Genomic DNA, 13013 nt, shown 5'->3' with positions numbered 1-13013 from the left:
GCCATTTGGCCAATAGGTGGCGCTTTAGCATTATTCTCTTATAATCTGTGTGTGTGTAGTATGCATCCATGACTGTCCTTTACCTTTCTCAAAAATTGTTCATCCAATCGACTTTACAGTTGGCAGGTGTAGTACTGCGGACCCAAAGTGTGTGTCGAGTATGAAGTTGATTGTATGAAAGGTTCTAGAGAACGCTGCAAGCAGCATATTCAGGGGCTGAGCAATGGCGAGCTCTGAACGGGCACTCCCCCTGATAACACAGCAAACAGCAGTACCAGGAGCCAAGAATTGAGTTTGATCTGTAATAGTTCATTTTAAAGAACAATACAGCAGCCCATGATTTTTTTTAGTGTCATAAATAGTAACAAAAATCAATTATATTTATTTACATGTTTTATTAGAACATAAACAGACAAATCTGATTTATTCTTTATCTAATCTTGAAGTCCACATGTATACATGTGGATACATGAACTGTGTGAAATACAAAAATAGCTTTCTCTGACTGACAAGGTCATGTTAAAGAAAAGCAGTGCATCTCACTTGCTGTTCTCTTAATGCAAGGTTGGGTTTCATACATAAACAATAAGGCAGCCTGTTGTTTTCCTTCTCTCCTGGGATTTTTTGCAGCAAAGAATGCAGACTGAGATCTCAAGAAAAAACCTTCTCACTCTCAAAATGAAACAGGTTTCCTTATTTTCAGTTTCAAAAGAAACTAACTCTCTTTTAATCCTCTGCATAATAATAAAATATAAACTGGGGCAACAAATAAAGAATCTTGTTAACCAAGTGCATTGCAAGATTGCCCTTCTGCTGCAGAAAAGGGTTTCTGGCTTTTGGAAACATTACTCACTGAGGATCAAATCACAGCATGGCCTTTGATGAGGGCTTCTCTTTCCTGCCAGTGTTTAAACTGGAGCGTCAGATTACAGCAGGCACTCTCATGGGTTTTGTGATGCAGCCCAGATTGTGTGATTTAGACGTCTGTTTGTTGAGTCTGGATGTTTCAGGCTGATCAGATAGAGACGGTTCTATCAGGCAGATCTAAGTGTGGCGGTTGGTCCTGAGCCATTAAAAGTCTCTGGACACAAAGACCTGCAGGAGACATTCACAAAGCTCAGGAGCTTTGCACAGAAGTGTTCAATAAAGAAAGTTTTCCTACAACGTAACTTGGAGATAGGGTCCAACATAAGGTGAAATAAGGGAGCTTCTCATGGGTTTTGCGATGCTTCTCATGTTATGATTTTAATGCCAAATTAACAATAATGACAAAAGAGTACTAAAAAGAAAATCAACGTAATAGACAAGATATTGAGTATTGTTTTGGATGTGTGTGCATATGTTTTTCACAGACCCACAAGTGTATGATTTCACCTTATATCCTACAGAAAGTCATGTGACTGAAACACAAGCACAGAAGTAGACCATATGTTGGCTAAATGGGTCATTCGCTGGGTGGGATTTGTAAAATAAGCAGGATAGTATAGGACTCACCATATATTCATTTCATGTGTGCGTGACCATCTGATCCTGTTTGCTCTAAATGTTGCTTGTCTGCTTGTAAGTGTTCTGTATTTGATTTCAGCCCTACCTCATCAGCATTGCAGGTGAGCAGTAGTGAATAGCAAACACCTGCAGCCAGCTGTGTTTCTCAGGGCTCTGCAGGGCCATTAAGTGTTTGCACGGCTTCAATAACGGATCTGAGTCTGACACGTGAGGCCACAGCATGAGTCTAGACCCAGTGACTCACAGGGGGTGCTTGATGAGGGCAATTGTAACATGGGTGGGAAGCGAACAACAATCAAAGCATATAGTGTTTCTCTGTGTTCAGACTGAAACTTCCTTATTTCATTTTTTTTATCCTAAATTATTTTTGATTACATTTTTACTTTTTAAAGGTATAATATGTAGAAAGACACACAGGGCAAAAGTGAGCTGTGGAACCCCCAACCTCAGTCTGGCGATGATTAAGCCAATATTTTGGGATATCCGGGTCAAGACTTCCTTTTCTGTGTGCTGTGTCTGATTAGCAACTTGAACACATATCTGCATATGAACGCAGATACCTTAAAAAATGGTAGACAAATCTAAATTGTTGTTAGACGATAGCTTATTGGTTCTGACGTTGCATTTCAGCCAGTGGGTTCTGCCTTTTAGGCTCTCCGCATATAAATGTTTACCTGAATGCGATCAAAGCCTGCTCGATTGGTCGACTGCAAACAGACTACAAACAGACTACAAACATGAAACCAGAATGCTTCCGATACAAAAATCTTGTCCTATTACCTACAGATTCTGCATTTATATGCAGATTTCCATAACCAATATTTATACACTGTAATAATAGACTTTTTTCTGTCGTAATGTGGATATGAGACAATGCAACAAGGTGACATCATAAAAAGAGGGCCAGTCAAACCTCAAACAATGGAAAACAATGTAAAAAAAACCTGACGAAACCCTCATCATTCATCTCTTCAGTGGAAGTTTGAGTGGCGTTAAAGCCACATGCATAACCTTCAACATTCCACAAAGGAAAGTTGTAAACATAAACATTCTAAATGTGTCAAAGTTCGATTCCTCTGGAATGACATCAGCTGACAGGAAGTTAACATGGACCAAGGCTGTTGCCTATAGCGATGAAATGTCATTAAAAACGTCTGTAGCCATGGCTGCAAACTGTTCACCATGACGAAAAGTTCACCAAAGTTAAAGGTTGAATATGTAGAATCTTTTTTAAAAGCTATATTTAAAAAAATTTAAAAAAGGAAAATACACCCACGGGGCATTTCGAGGGCTACAAAATGAAAGTATTGCTTTCCCATAAAAAATATATTTAGTCTGAATTATTATTATTATTATTCTTTTAAAGGTTTGACAATGAATTTCTGTAACGTTTGTTTACATTGTACCAGCCAATAGCAGCCGTCATTGCGGGTTGCCAGGGTCGTCTGTTGTTCGGCGCCGCCACTGTAGGCTGGCACTGGGTGAAATTAAGTTTGCTGCGTTATTTGTCCCAGCAGCTGAGTGACCGACAACGGGCAAAAACGGAAGTCAATATAGGCCAAGCATTCACTCGATGGACTGAGATAAAGGAGTTCAACGGCATTAAAACGCATGCTGAAATGGCTACGTTTCTCTTTGATTGGTAAGCTAACTTTCATGTAAATCCTCTGTATTACTTATTTTTGGTGCGATTTGCCGAAGGGGATGGGTTCAAACAGGCACAAACAGACTCTGGTCTCCTGTAGGCTACTGGGCTGGGTCTGACGAACACGGCGACCTGAGTTCTGGAATTATTTTTTGTTGTTGCGACTACGATCTCGAGACCCTATTCAACCTATAATACAGTTCACACAAGTGCATCAAAATTTGTTGTTCTTTCTGTTTTACGTTTTGTACCATTCAGTGTTTTAAGTGTGTTTTAAGATTTTTAATCAATCAAATTATCACAAGGTTATTTTTTATCCATTTAAATCCAGCCCTTTCCTTGTGTCCTTGCAGATTTTTGTATTTTATTTTAACCAACCTCATTACCTCAGTGCAATCGATCCGTCTAGACATAAGATGTTTCTAATGCTGCGTCTGCTTTTTCAGAGCACGTAAGAGAAATACATGAAGACAGTGGAGCTAAGAACTTTCAAACTCCATCTCCTGAAGAAGATCATGTGGTACAATTGAAAGCTCCAAAAAACCTAATTAACTGACCTTGCAGTGGGAATATTTTGTCAACTGCACGAGGACAGAAAAACACGCAAGAGTGCAGGCAATGAAAACAGGCAGTGGAACTTTTTGTGGCAAGGCATTCTGTCTTATTCTGTTGAAGGAAAGAGTTCAAGGGAATAAGAAGAAGAAAAGATAGTAAGCTGTTGGTTACCTTGCCTATATCAAACAGCCCCAATCTAGACTGTTATTGATTGTAAATACCAATCAAATGAATCAGGAACTGTATTATATGTGCAGCTATTTCTTCTTTTCTATTTTTGCTTTGTATTTAATCTTTCCATTCTTTTGTAAAATGGCAAATCAAGGTTTTCCCATTTTAAAGGTTAAGGCTTTCACTACTTTATATTTTTTCTCATCATGAACAAAGTCAATAAAACGACCAAAACCGGCAATGAATTGAACCTTCTGTAATGTATTGCCTGTATAGCCAAATCATGGTATAGCGTATTTCTCTATTTCTGTGCACTGGATGGCATGTCCCTGTACAACAATGTGTTGTGTGTCAATTCAACAAACACTATCCTGCTGCTGTAATTACAATCTGCAGTATGTACTCACTAGCCCCCCAAATGAATCTTACGCTGTCTGAGTAACATTTGCTAAAAACTATTGCCTAACTTTTTTTTCTATTCACCCTCTATTATTTGTACATATATATTTATATTTGTACAGTGTTTTTAAAGATGTACGTCTTGAGAAGGAACCAATGTGCTTGTACTGAGTGCCACAGACCGGACAGTACAGATGGAAAGCGTTGGAGGGGGACGACACATATTATGGGTTCTCCCCCAGAAAAGGTTGACGGTCAAATGCTTCATTTCTTAAAGCCTTTATTTATGAAAGGGAAAACACAGGTTTAAAATATTAAAATCTAATAATATGACGCAACATATTCTGTTATGACACAATTCTCTGCTTTACCAGAGGTATTGTTGCGTCTGTGAGTCACGTTCAAGTGCTAACTCCTCTGCTACTTTCATGTTTTTATTGGGGGGAGTCAAATGCATATGCTCTAAATATTGAGGGGGACGTGTCCCCTGCACCCCTCCTGGTATCTACCCCCATGTGTTTAAGGCTCTAACATCCCTCTTTACACCTCTTTGTATAGATCAGTTTAAAGGGCAAATAAATCTGCAGAAGAGAAAGAATGTAACTCTTCTTTTGTTAGATGCACTGCTGTAAAATAAAAGGTGAGTAGGTTATCTCGAGGCAAAGTAACAAACCGTAAAACACAGTTAAAGTTCCACTTTTACCTTCTGCAGTGCTGAACACACTGTGCTGGGGCTTTACACACCGCTGAATGCCTTTACTCTAAGTGATGCCTTGTGCATCACAATTATCCACACACAGCCTTGCATCAGACCGTGAGTTGATTTTTATGTGAATGTGAATGTGGGCTGCAGCATCAGCCGATGACAGCCTAATTCCCGGGCTGGGCCCCCCCTGCTGAGGCCCAGCATTTGTCTGAGCTGACAAACGGAGATCAGACCGAGGAGAGACGAGTGGGAACCCTCCAAGTCCGCTCAGGTTTCTGGGCGCAGTCAAAAGATTGTCCAAGCCATTCAGATCTAATGGAGTTTCCCATGTTCTGCACCGCAGCAGGGTTTTTGTCAAAGTGTTTGGATAATAAGCCCCTCTATCTATCTCATCTGTGCACACACAACAGACGCAAGTAAGTCTGAAACTGTGTTTAATCTAGGTCCTCGATGGCACCAAAAAACAACACGCCGCAGTGTTGTACTTTTCTCTCATCACAAACCAGGGGAAGAGGGGGTCAATCCTATTCCTTTGGTAAAAGGCAGAAAACCGGTTAACAGGTGGAGAAAAAAGAGAAGCAGGGATGAATCGGCTAGAAAGAGGGGCGACCTCAGTTTAAAAGGGGTTGGGTAATAAAGGTTTTGAGCCAACATGAGCACCTGAGGTAAAGGGGGGCAGAGGAAGCAGGATAAGGATTAGGGGACCTGGGGAAAGAAGGTTGTACTACTTTGATAGAGGTCAGAGCGTGCTGCAGTTGAGGAAAGAGACAAGGCTTCGGGGGCATTGTTTTTGAACATCTAATTTTGAGATACATGCTGTTTTATTTTATTTTTTTAACACGCACTAGAGGGATGTCGATAATGCATTGTTGACCTTCTGAAGATGGCAGTGGGCAAACTTCTCTCAGGTGCTGAAATGACACGAATGTGCTGTGTCTTCCTGCTGATGAGTAACGTTGCTTCGGTCTCCACTCAGTTCAATGGGTACAACTGTGACAGCAGCTACCACAGCAGGTTTCCTGGTGAGATTACATCCACATAACACATTTTCTCTTTTTGATCGATACACTCGACGGGTATGGAACTCAGTAAAACATATACATATAGTATTGAATAACACGCTGAATTGTCAGCAAATACAAGAACATTTAAGTGTTTCTTGATGTATTTGTTAATGATTATTATTGTAACTGGTGCGTTTTTCAATGTGTTATAAGGCATTAGTTAACTCTTTATATGCATGTTCAAAACTATGTTATATGTTATCAAGCGTTCATTAACTGTTTATATAAGTAATGAATTCCTCATGGGAGCAGGTTTAAAGGAGGAATTATAATTTTTAACAAATACATAGATATACAGAAAATAATGCTCTTGTCTGCTTACAATTACATTATAATGTGCAACCATTTATATGCTGAATATAATTACTAAATTGGGCAGTTAAAACAAAGTTATCAGAACTTAAGATATCAGAAAGTGCAATTTGTCCGATTTAATGGTACTTCTTTTACTTTATCTTAATATTTCCTACATTTAACTGATGGTTTTACATTTAATTAGCAGATTAGCTCCACTTGAACTAACTATGGCATTAAAATGAGGATTATTAATAAGGGGAAAAATTCAGGAAAATAAGGTAATAACTTAAAGTTCCAGTTTTCTAGTAAAAGTAGTAGTAAAGCCATTTTTACTATTTAGGAAAGTGAAATCATGTCTTCCTGCAAAGTTTAATAGAAAAACTTAAAAAGATAAGATGTAAAAAAATATATAAAAATCAAATGATTGAAATATTTGTATCTGTAGCACTTTCTATGAAGACCACATCTATGCATTGCAGGGACATTCATAGTAAATTATAATGCCTTCATAATGCTTATTGACTACACTCATAAACACACACAACACACCTTCTGATGCACTTTATCATCAGTAATAAAACATTATAGATGTGACTTATAATGAGTTATAAATTCAAGCATCTTATGAATGCTATAAAGAGGTTGACTGGTGGGGCTTATAATGCACCATGACTCCCTATATTCACCTATACACTCAATCAACTCTAGTAAGTATTCATAGTGTGCTATAATAGTACATGAAGTGTCATAAGTTATCATTGTATGTGTTAAAGTAAAGTACATATTGATGCATCTATCATAATTCAGTTTGTTAAAGAATATATGCTTCATCACAGCACACTATGAGTCCTTAGTTAACTGCTGAGGTGAGTTTAGGGAGTCATAATGTATTATAAGCCCCATGGGTCTAGTTTATAACTATTTCAGAGCATCAAGGCACTTATTACTAAGTCACTACTCATAATGCACTATAGATTTGGTCTTTATAGAAAGTGTTACCAAATATTTTAGAGACTTTCTATTTGGTATCTATATTCATACCTACCACTGTGATATAGGATGGACAAAGTTACAAGAGATATAAAGTATATTTTCTCAGCCCACTGTATTTATTTTACAGGTCCTGCTGGATTTCAGCCCCAGCATGTAATCGGGAACTGTTTTCATCATCAGATGTCAGAAAAATTCTAGTGAGATAATAATGCATCTGGGTTTCAAGGATAGGCAACATGAAAACAGTAATTTGCAACATTTTGGCAAAATTTCAAATGTGAAATCAGTTCTCAAAAATGGGAAACACGCCCAGTGATTGTAAACCTCTGGTGTAACAGCTTTTGAAGATAAAAGGCATATTAACCAAGGCCAGTGGAGGGACCATTTTCAATACATGCCTTGATCCAAACCTGAAAGGGGGTCAGGGGGAAATTAAAGCATTTCAAAACAAAATCTTTGATGATTTAAGAGGCGACAGGTGAATAGGGTCATTTTTTGAACTAATAGATATCACCATGAAACTTTTCTAAGTTGATTACACACATTAAGACACTTTTCTGAAAATGTTGGATCTTTTCATATTGCCCTGTACTACTTGAAATACCTGTTTATTAATTAAAAAAAGCATCCCAAAACAACTTGGCACTTGCATTTACATGTTTTTTAATAGCGTGATAATCACACCATTACCACCTTGAGATCTGGACATTGAGACCTGAACAAATTCCCAAACTTTAAATGCAGATGTAGACAATATATTTATTGTCTCATGTAAACAAAGTCTAATAATTACAGTATTTTCTTCCTGGTTTCCAAGTAGGTGTCTGTTGCCCTGTTCTTAATGAACAACACCAAAACACATGCAGAGGTGCAGTACACCTAGAATTGGTATTAATAATAATTACTAATGTGTTACATTTATTTAGATAATGATGAAATCTGCTAATGATCTTTCGGATAGTGGTTTGCGGTTGCCTGTTGTACACAATAATTTGTTTTCATCGTTTTTCATCACATTAACGGGGACATTTAGATGTATTCACTGTATATTGTGACTTCTGCCTTGTTGTTAAGCCTCCTTCCTCTGTTCCTCCAGGGGAGCGGGACATCAGTGTGTACTGTGGGGTTCAGACTATCACTTTGAAGATCAATTTCTGCCCTGTGCTCTTCTCCGGCTACACTGACGCAGATTTGGCCCTAAACGGTCGTCACAGTGACGCACAATGTCGTGGCTTCATCAACAACAACACATTTCCTACAGCGGTCCTGTTCAGCATCAGCCTCAGCACTCTGGAGGCTTGCGGTAACAGTCTGGTGGTAAAGAATACACAAACATGAACACATGTTGTTAATATAATCAATAAGAAACTTCATCATGTTGTTTATTGATTTGGGAGAAAGCAAAGTGACTGAGATGTTTCTCTCTGCAGGTCAGCACAGCCTACGGGGCCAATGCCTATGGGAACATGTCTCTGGTACAAATTGGGAATGTCTCCGGCTATATTGACACCCCTGACCCGCCAGCTATAATCAGCTACCTGCCCGGTTTGCTGTATAAATTCAGCTGCAGCTACCCACTGGAGTACCTGGTCAATAACTCACAGCTCGCATCGTACGTTGCTGCCCCCGAAAACATGCCTTAGTGTAAAAAACAGAGCTTGACCTTCAGGAGTTACTCAGTGGATTTCATATTATTGTATCCATTTAATTAGGAATTCATTCAAATGTGTTTATTGTTAACTGTGATGACACTTATTTGCCTGGTTTAAAAGCCTGAGTGGGTTTGTGTCTTATGAATGCATATGAATATGCATATTTTCTTAAAGACTAATATGCTAATTCACATGCGTGCATGCCACTGAATGTTCAGCCACTTAAATTCATTAATGCTTTATTGTTATAACATTGAAACCTATGCTTTCAAAATTCTTAAAGCTGAGGTAGGGAGAATTTTAACACACAGCCCTCCAAGAGCAGCTCTCCTCTCTCTGCCCTAAGCATACTCATCATTCATTTCATCCCAATGCTGTTATATAACGGCATTTCTCTGAAGATTACCATCCCAATTCTTTGCAAACTTGTGAGCCTGTACAGGTCTTTGAAATGACAGACTGTGATTCGAGACTCGACTAGCTACATAAACATGAACTTGGAGTAGCCGCTGCCGTGAGCTTTTGGCTATGGTTAGCAGAAGGATGAATCAGCAACATTTTCTCTCCATCTCTAAAACGCTTCAGCAATATTGACACTTTAAATGGTGTTTATTGTAAGACTTTTTTCTCTCTTTAAGAGTCTCTTTTTGAGTCCCTATTTCTTTTTGGGGGGTGTTTTTTTTAGTGTTGTAGTTGTTGCCAGTGCTGGAATAGCAACTCTGTATTTTCCGCCAATGAAAATTGATCTTTTATGATCTGAAGGGATGTGCAGAACCAGGAGGAGTCGCAGAAGTCCAGTTTTCTATTAAATCACAAATTAATAGAAATTTTACGTAATGACGCTTTCTCATTTTCAGGATCATTCTTGTATTTTTGGGTTTCTACTAGAACATGTTAACATGCTTTCATGTTTAAAAAACCTAGTGTATGTAATGTAAATACTGCAGTAACATGGCGGAAGCAGATGACAATAAAAACTGTGATCTTGAGTCGAGAGTAGAATAAACTGTTGGAAACAGAGCGTCAGGATGGTCCGAAATCTGAGGTTTTTACTCAGGGGGATTACTTTTCATTCTCATCCTGAATATTTGATGTTTTGGCCGCGTTCAATATGAATATCCAAAATTATACTGTATAATGTACTTAACGGAAAATAAGGGAAAGCTTAAGCTCACCTTTAAGTGAATACCCACAAAAGATGAATAATAGCACTGAAGATGTATTCAATCTATTTACAGCTCCTCTGCTGCTGTATCTGTCAAGGACAGCAATGGTACATTTGTGAGCACGTTGAGTATGATCCTGTATAACGTGAGTACATAATTGTTATATTGTATGCCATCTGCTTTGAATCTTTTAACAAGGAGGGATAATTTTTTAATGTTTATAATCTTTGAATTAATTATTCAATATGAGGAACAATTTTAAAAACAAGGATCAGTTAGGAGGAAAGGTCAAATCTGGTGAATTTTCATTTTTTTCTTATTGTCAACACATGCGATGAAAAGGCCAAAATTAACAATGATGAATAACAAAGCTGAAAATAGTTCCCAACAAATGCAAAATTGACTCCTGTTAGGTTGTTATTTGTGACAATTATAAAAAAACAGAATATTGCCAGCCATATCATTTAAATGCTCATTATGTCAGGACTGAGCCTTCTATTAATTTACGTTTTCCCATTTCAGGTTTTAAGTGGAAAAAGTAACTTAAACTTTTGATTTTCTTCATGAACAGGATTCAACATACAATCAGCCTCTCTCTATCCCAATGGCTGGACTGGCTCTGAAAACCAGAGTATTTGCTGCTGTGAAAGCCACAAACCTCGACAAACGGTACCAGATATCATCCGATTATTCACTATTGAATATTGATTTTCTCTTGACTTCCCGATGTCTTAAATATTGCTCATGTAGACATTTTGTCCAACAACAACAAAGGCTTCACTGAAGAAGAGATGAGCTTTTGGTCAATCACAGCATCTTTCCAACTATCATATTTATGGAGTTAGTCCTTTTTTTCTATGGTTTGCCTACATTCATTATGCCATTATGTTATAATTCTACATGAAGGCGCCAGTCTGCAGCAAAGAAAGCCCCGATCTGTGTTTCCCATGTGTAGTTAGATCTCTATCCTCCATCACGTCTCACAGTTTTGTCCCTCTGCAGGTGGAACATCTTGATGGACTACTGTTACACAACCCCCTCAGGGAATCCTAATGATGAACTCCGCTATGACCTGTTCTTTGGGTAATCTCGATTTTTTTCCCCCCTCCTCAAGATAATGACTTGATAAACCACAAAAGGGAGTCATTACCTATTCAGGATCTCCAAAGGGCTTATCCCAAATGATTGCTACTTTATTTTTCAGAGTGATAAAGCATAAATCTAGACGTCACATCTGTCATTTTTCAGTGTGGGCAGGTACATATGTGTGTCTCTGTGTGTTCTCTTTTGACACAGCTGCTACAAAGACCCACAGACAACAGTTTTCGAGAATGGGAAGAGTCAGATGGGACGTTTTTCCTTTGAGGTTTTCCGTTTTGTTAAACACAGACACCAGAAGATGTCAACTGTGTTCCTGCACTGTGTCACCAAGCTTTGTCGGGCAGACGACTGCATCATGCTCATACCGGTAAGTGCAAAAATCACGAGTCTCAGTTTTTCTCTCCTGGCCTCAATGAGGACTGAAATCAGTGTGATTTTTTTGGCAGATTTGTGGGCGACGGCGCAGGCGGGATGAAGAGGAGAGCTTTGATTCATCACCAGTGGCCTCTGGGAACGCCGTCATCACTGCTGGACCAATCATCACCAGGAGTGGTATGAACAATAAATTGACTCTTAAAGGAATAGTTTGACAGGAGTGGTATGAACAATAAATTGACTCTTAAAGGAATAGTTTGACATTTTGGGAAATATGCTTATTCGTTCTCTTGTTGCGAAGTAGAGAAGAGCTATCATTTTTTGTTTATGTACAAAAGGGATGACTATAAATTACACATTGGGGTTTTACAAGGGCTTATGTGCAAGGCTGTCTATTGGTCGAACAATAGCCTGGCACATAATCCACAGCACAACTACAACTTGTGATATTTTGCTTCCACTTTAGACATACTGTTTTAATTAGAGGGGCTGATAAGTGGATTTTGAACAGAGCCAGGCTAACAGTTTCCCTTATTTCCACTCTTTATGCTAAGCTAATTGTCTCCTTGTTACAACTTCATATTTAATGGACAAATAAGAGTGGTCTAAATCTTCTAATCTAGCTCTCAAGAAAGCAAGGAAGCATATTCTCCAAAAATTTGAACTATTTCTTTAAATCTAGATAAATAGAACAATACATCCACAAAGCCATTGAAGGTTGAAATATCTGTGGAAATATGTCCAATAAACACTTTTCAAAATCATTTTTCAGATGAAACTCCTGTCAACAACTCCCAACTTGGTAAGCAGCCTTTTCTAATGTTACAAAACATAAAGAGGCTAAATGTGATTTGTGACTAAGTCCTGGGATAGGTGTAAAGACAGCAGATACCCATGGAAATTGACTGAGCAAAAAATGTTCCACTTCCTTTTCTGAAAGTAAAAGAATCAAACCCAGGTCATGTTAAGCCCTCATCAAAGGATATGCCTGTCTTAAGTTTCTGCTTTTCTTCACCTCTCAATACTCCAGCATTTGGTGGCCCCTCCCAGCCAATGAACCCGGTGACCAGTGCTCTGATCTCAGGCGTGGCCATCCTGGGCGGGGTCAGTGTGGGCTTCTTCCTGCTGTCACTCCGCCTCCTGCAGAAATCCCGCTTTCCAACAACCACAGTCTCAGGTGTTTGGAACTCCACCTTTAAATGAATTCACATCTGTATAACGACATCTTGGTAATGACAGTATGTACAGAATGTGTACACAGGGTGATAGCGTGCATGTTTGTTTGTCTTTGTACACATGTTATTAAGTGTGTATATTTTATTGTTGTAGGTGATGTGTATTTATTGCCTTCAGTACCTCATCATTCTTGGTATTCATGTCATC

The 13013-nt window shown here is 38.6% G+C and overlaps 1 protein-coding gene across 1 annotated transcript; it reads left to right on the top strand.

Annotated features, from left to right (window-relative positions):
* Positions 1-5898: 5898 nt before the first annotated feature.
* Positions 5899-12833, top strand: zpld1b (zona pellucida-like domain containing 1b; the record flags this gene model as incomplete). Its single annotated transcript, XM_083914428.1, has 10 exons — positions 5899-6004; positions 8433-8653; positions 8767-8948; positions 10227-10299; positions 10726-10823; positions 11157-11237; positions 11451-11622; positions 11702-11807; positions 12403-12432; positions 12661-12833. 10 exons carry the CDS (start codon positions 5899-5901, stop codon positions 12831-12833), a joined length of 1242 nt encoding a protein of 413 aa, XP_083770554.1.
* Between the last annotated feature and the right edge of the window lie 180 nt (positions 12834-13013).

The sequence above is a fragment of the Echiichthys vipera genome (assembly GCF_963691815.1).
Source record: "Echiichthys vipera genome assembly, chromosome: 5".
Classification (NCBI taxonomy): Eukaryota; Metazoa; Chordata; class Actinopteri; order Perciformes; family Trachinidae; genus Echiichthys; species Echiichthys vipera.
This window is presented reverse-complemented; position numbering and strand designations above follow the sequence as displayed.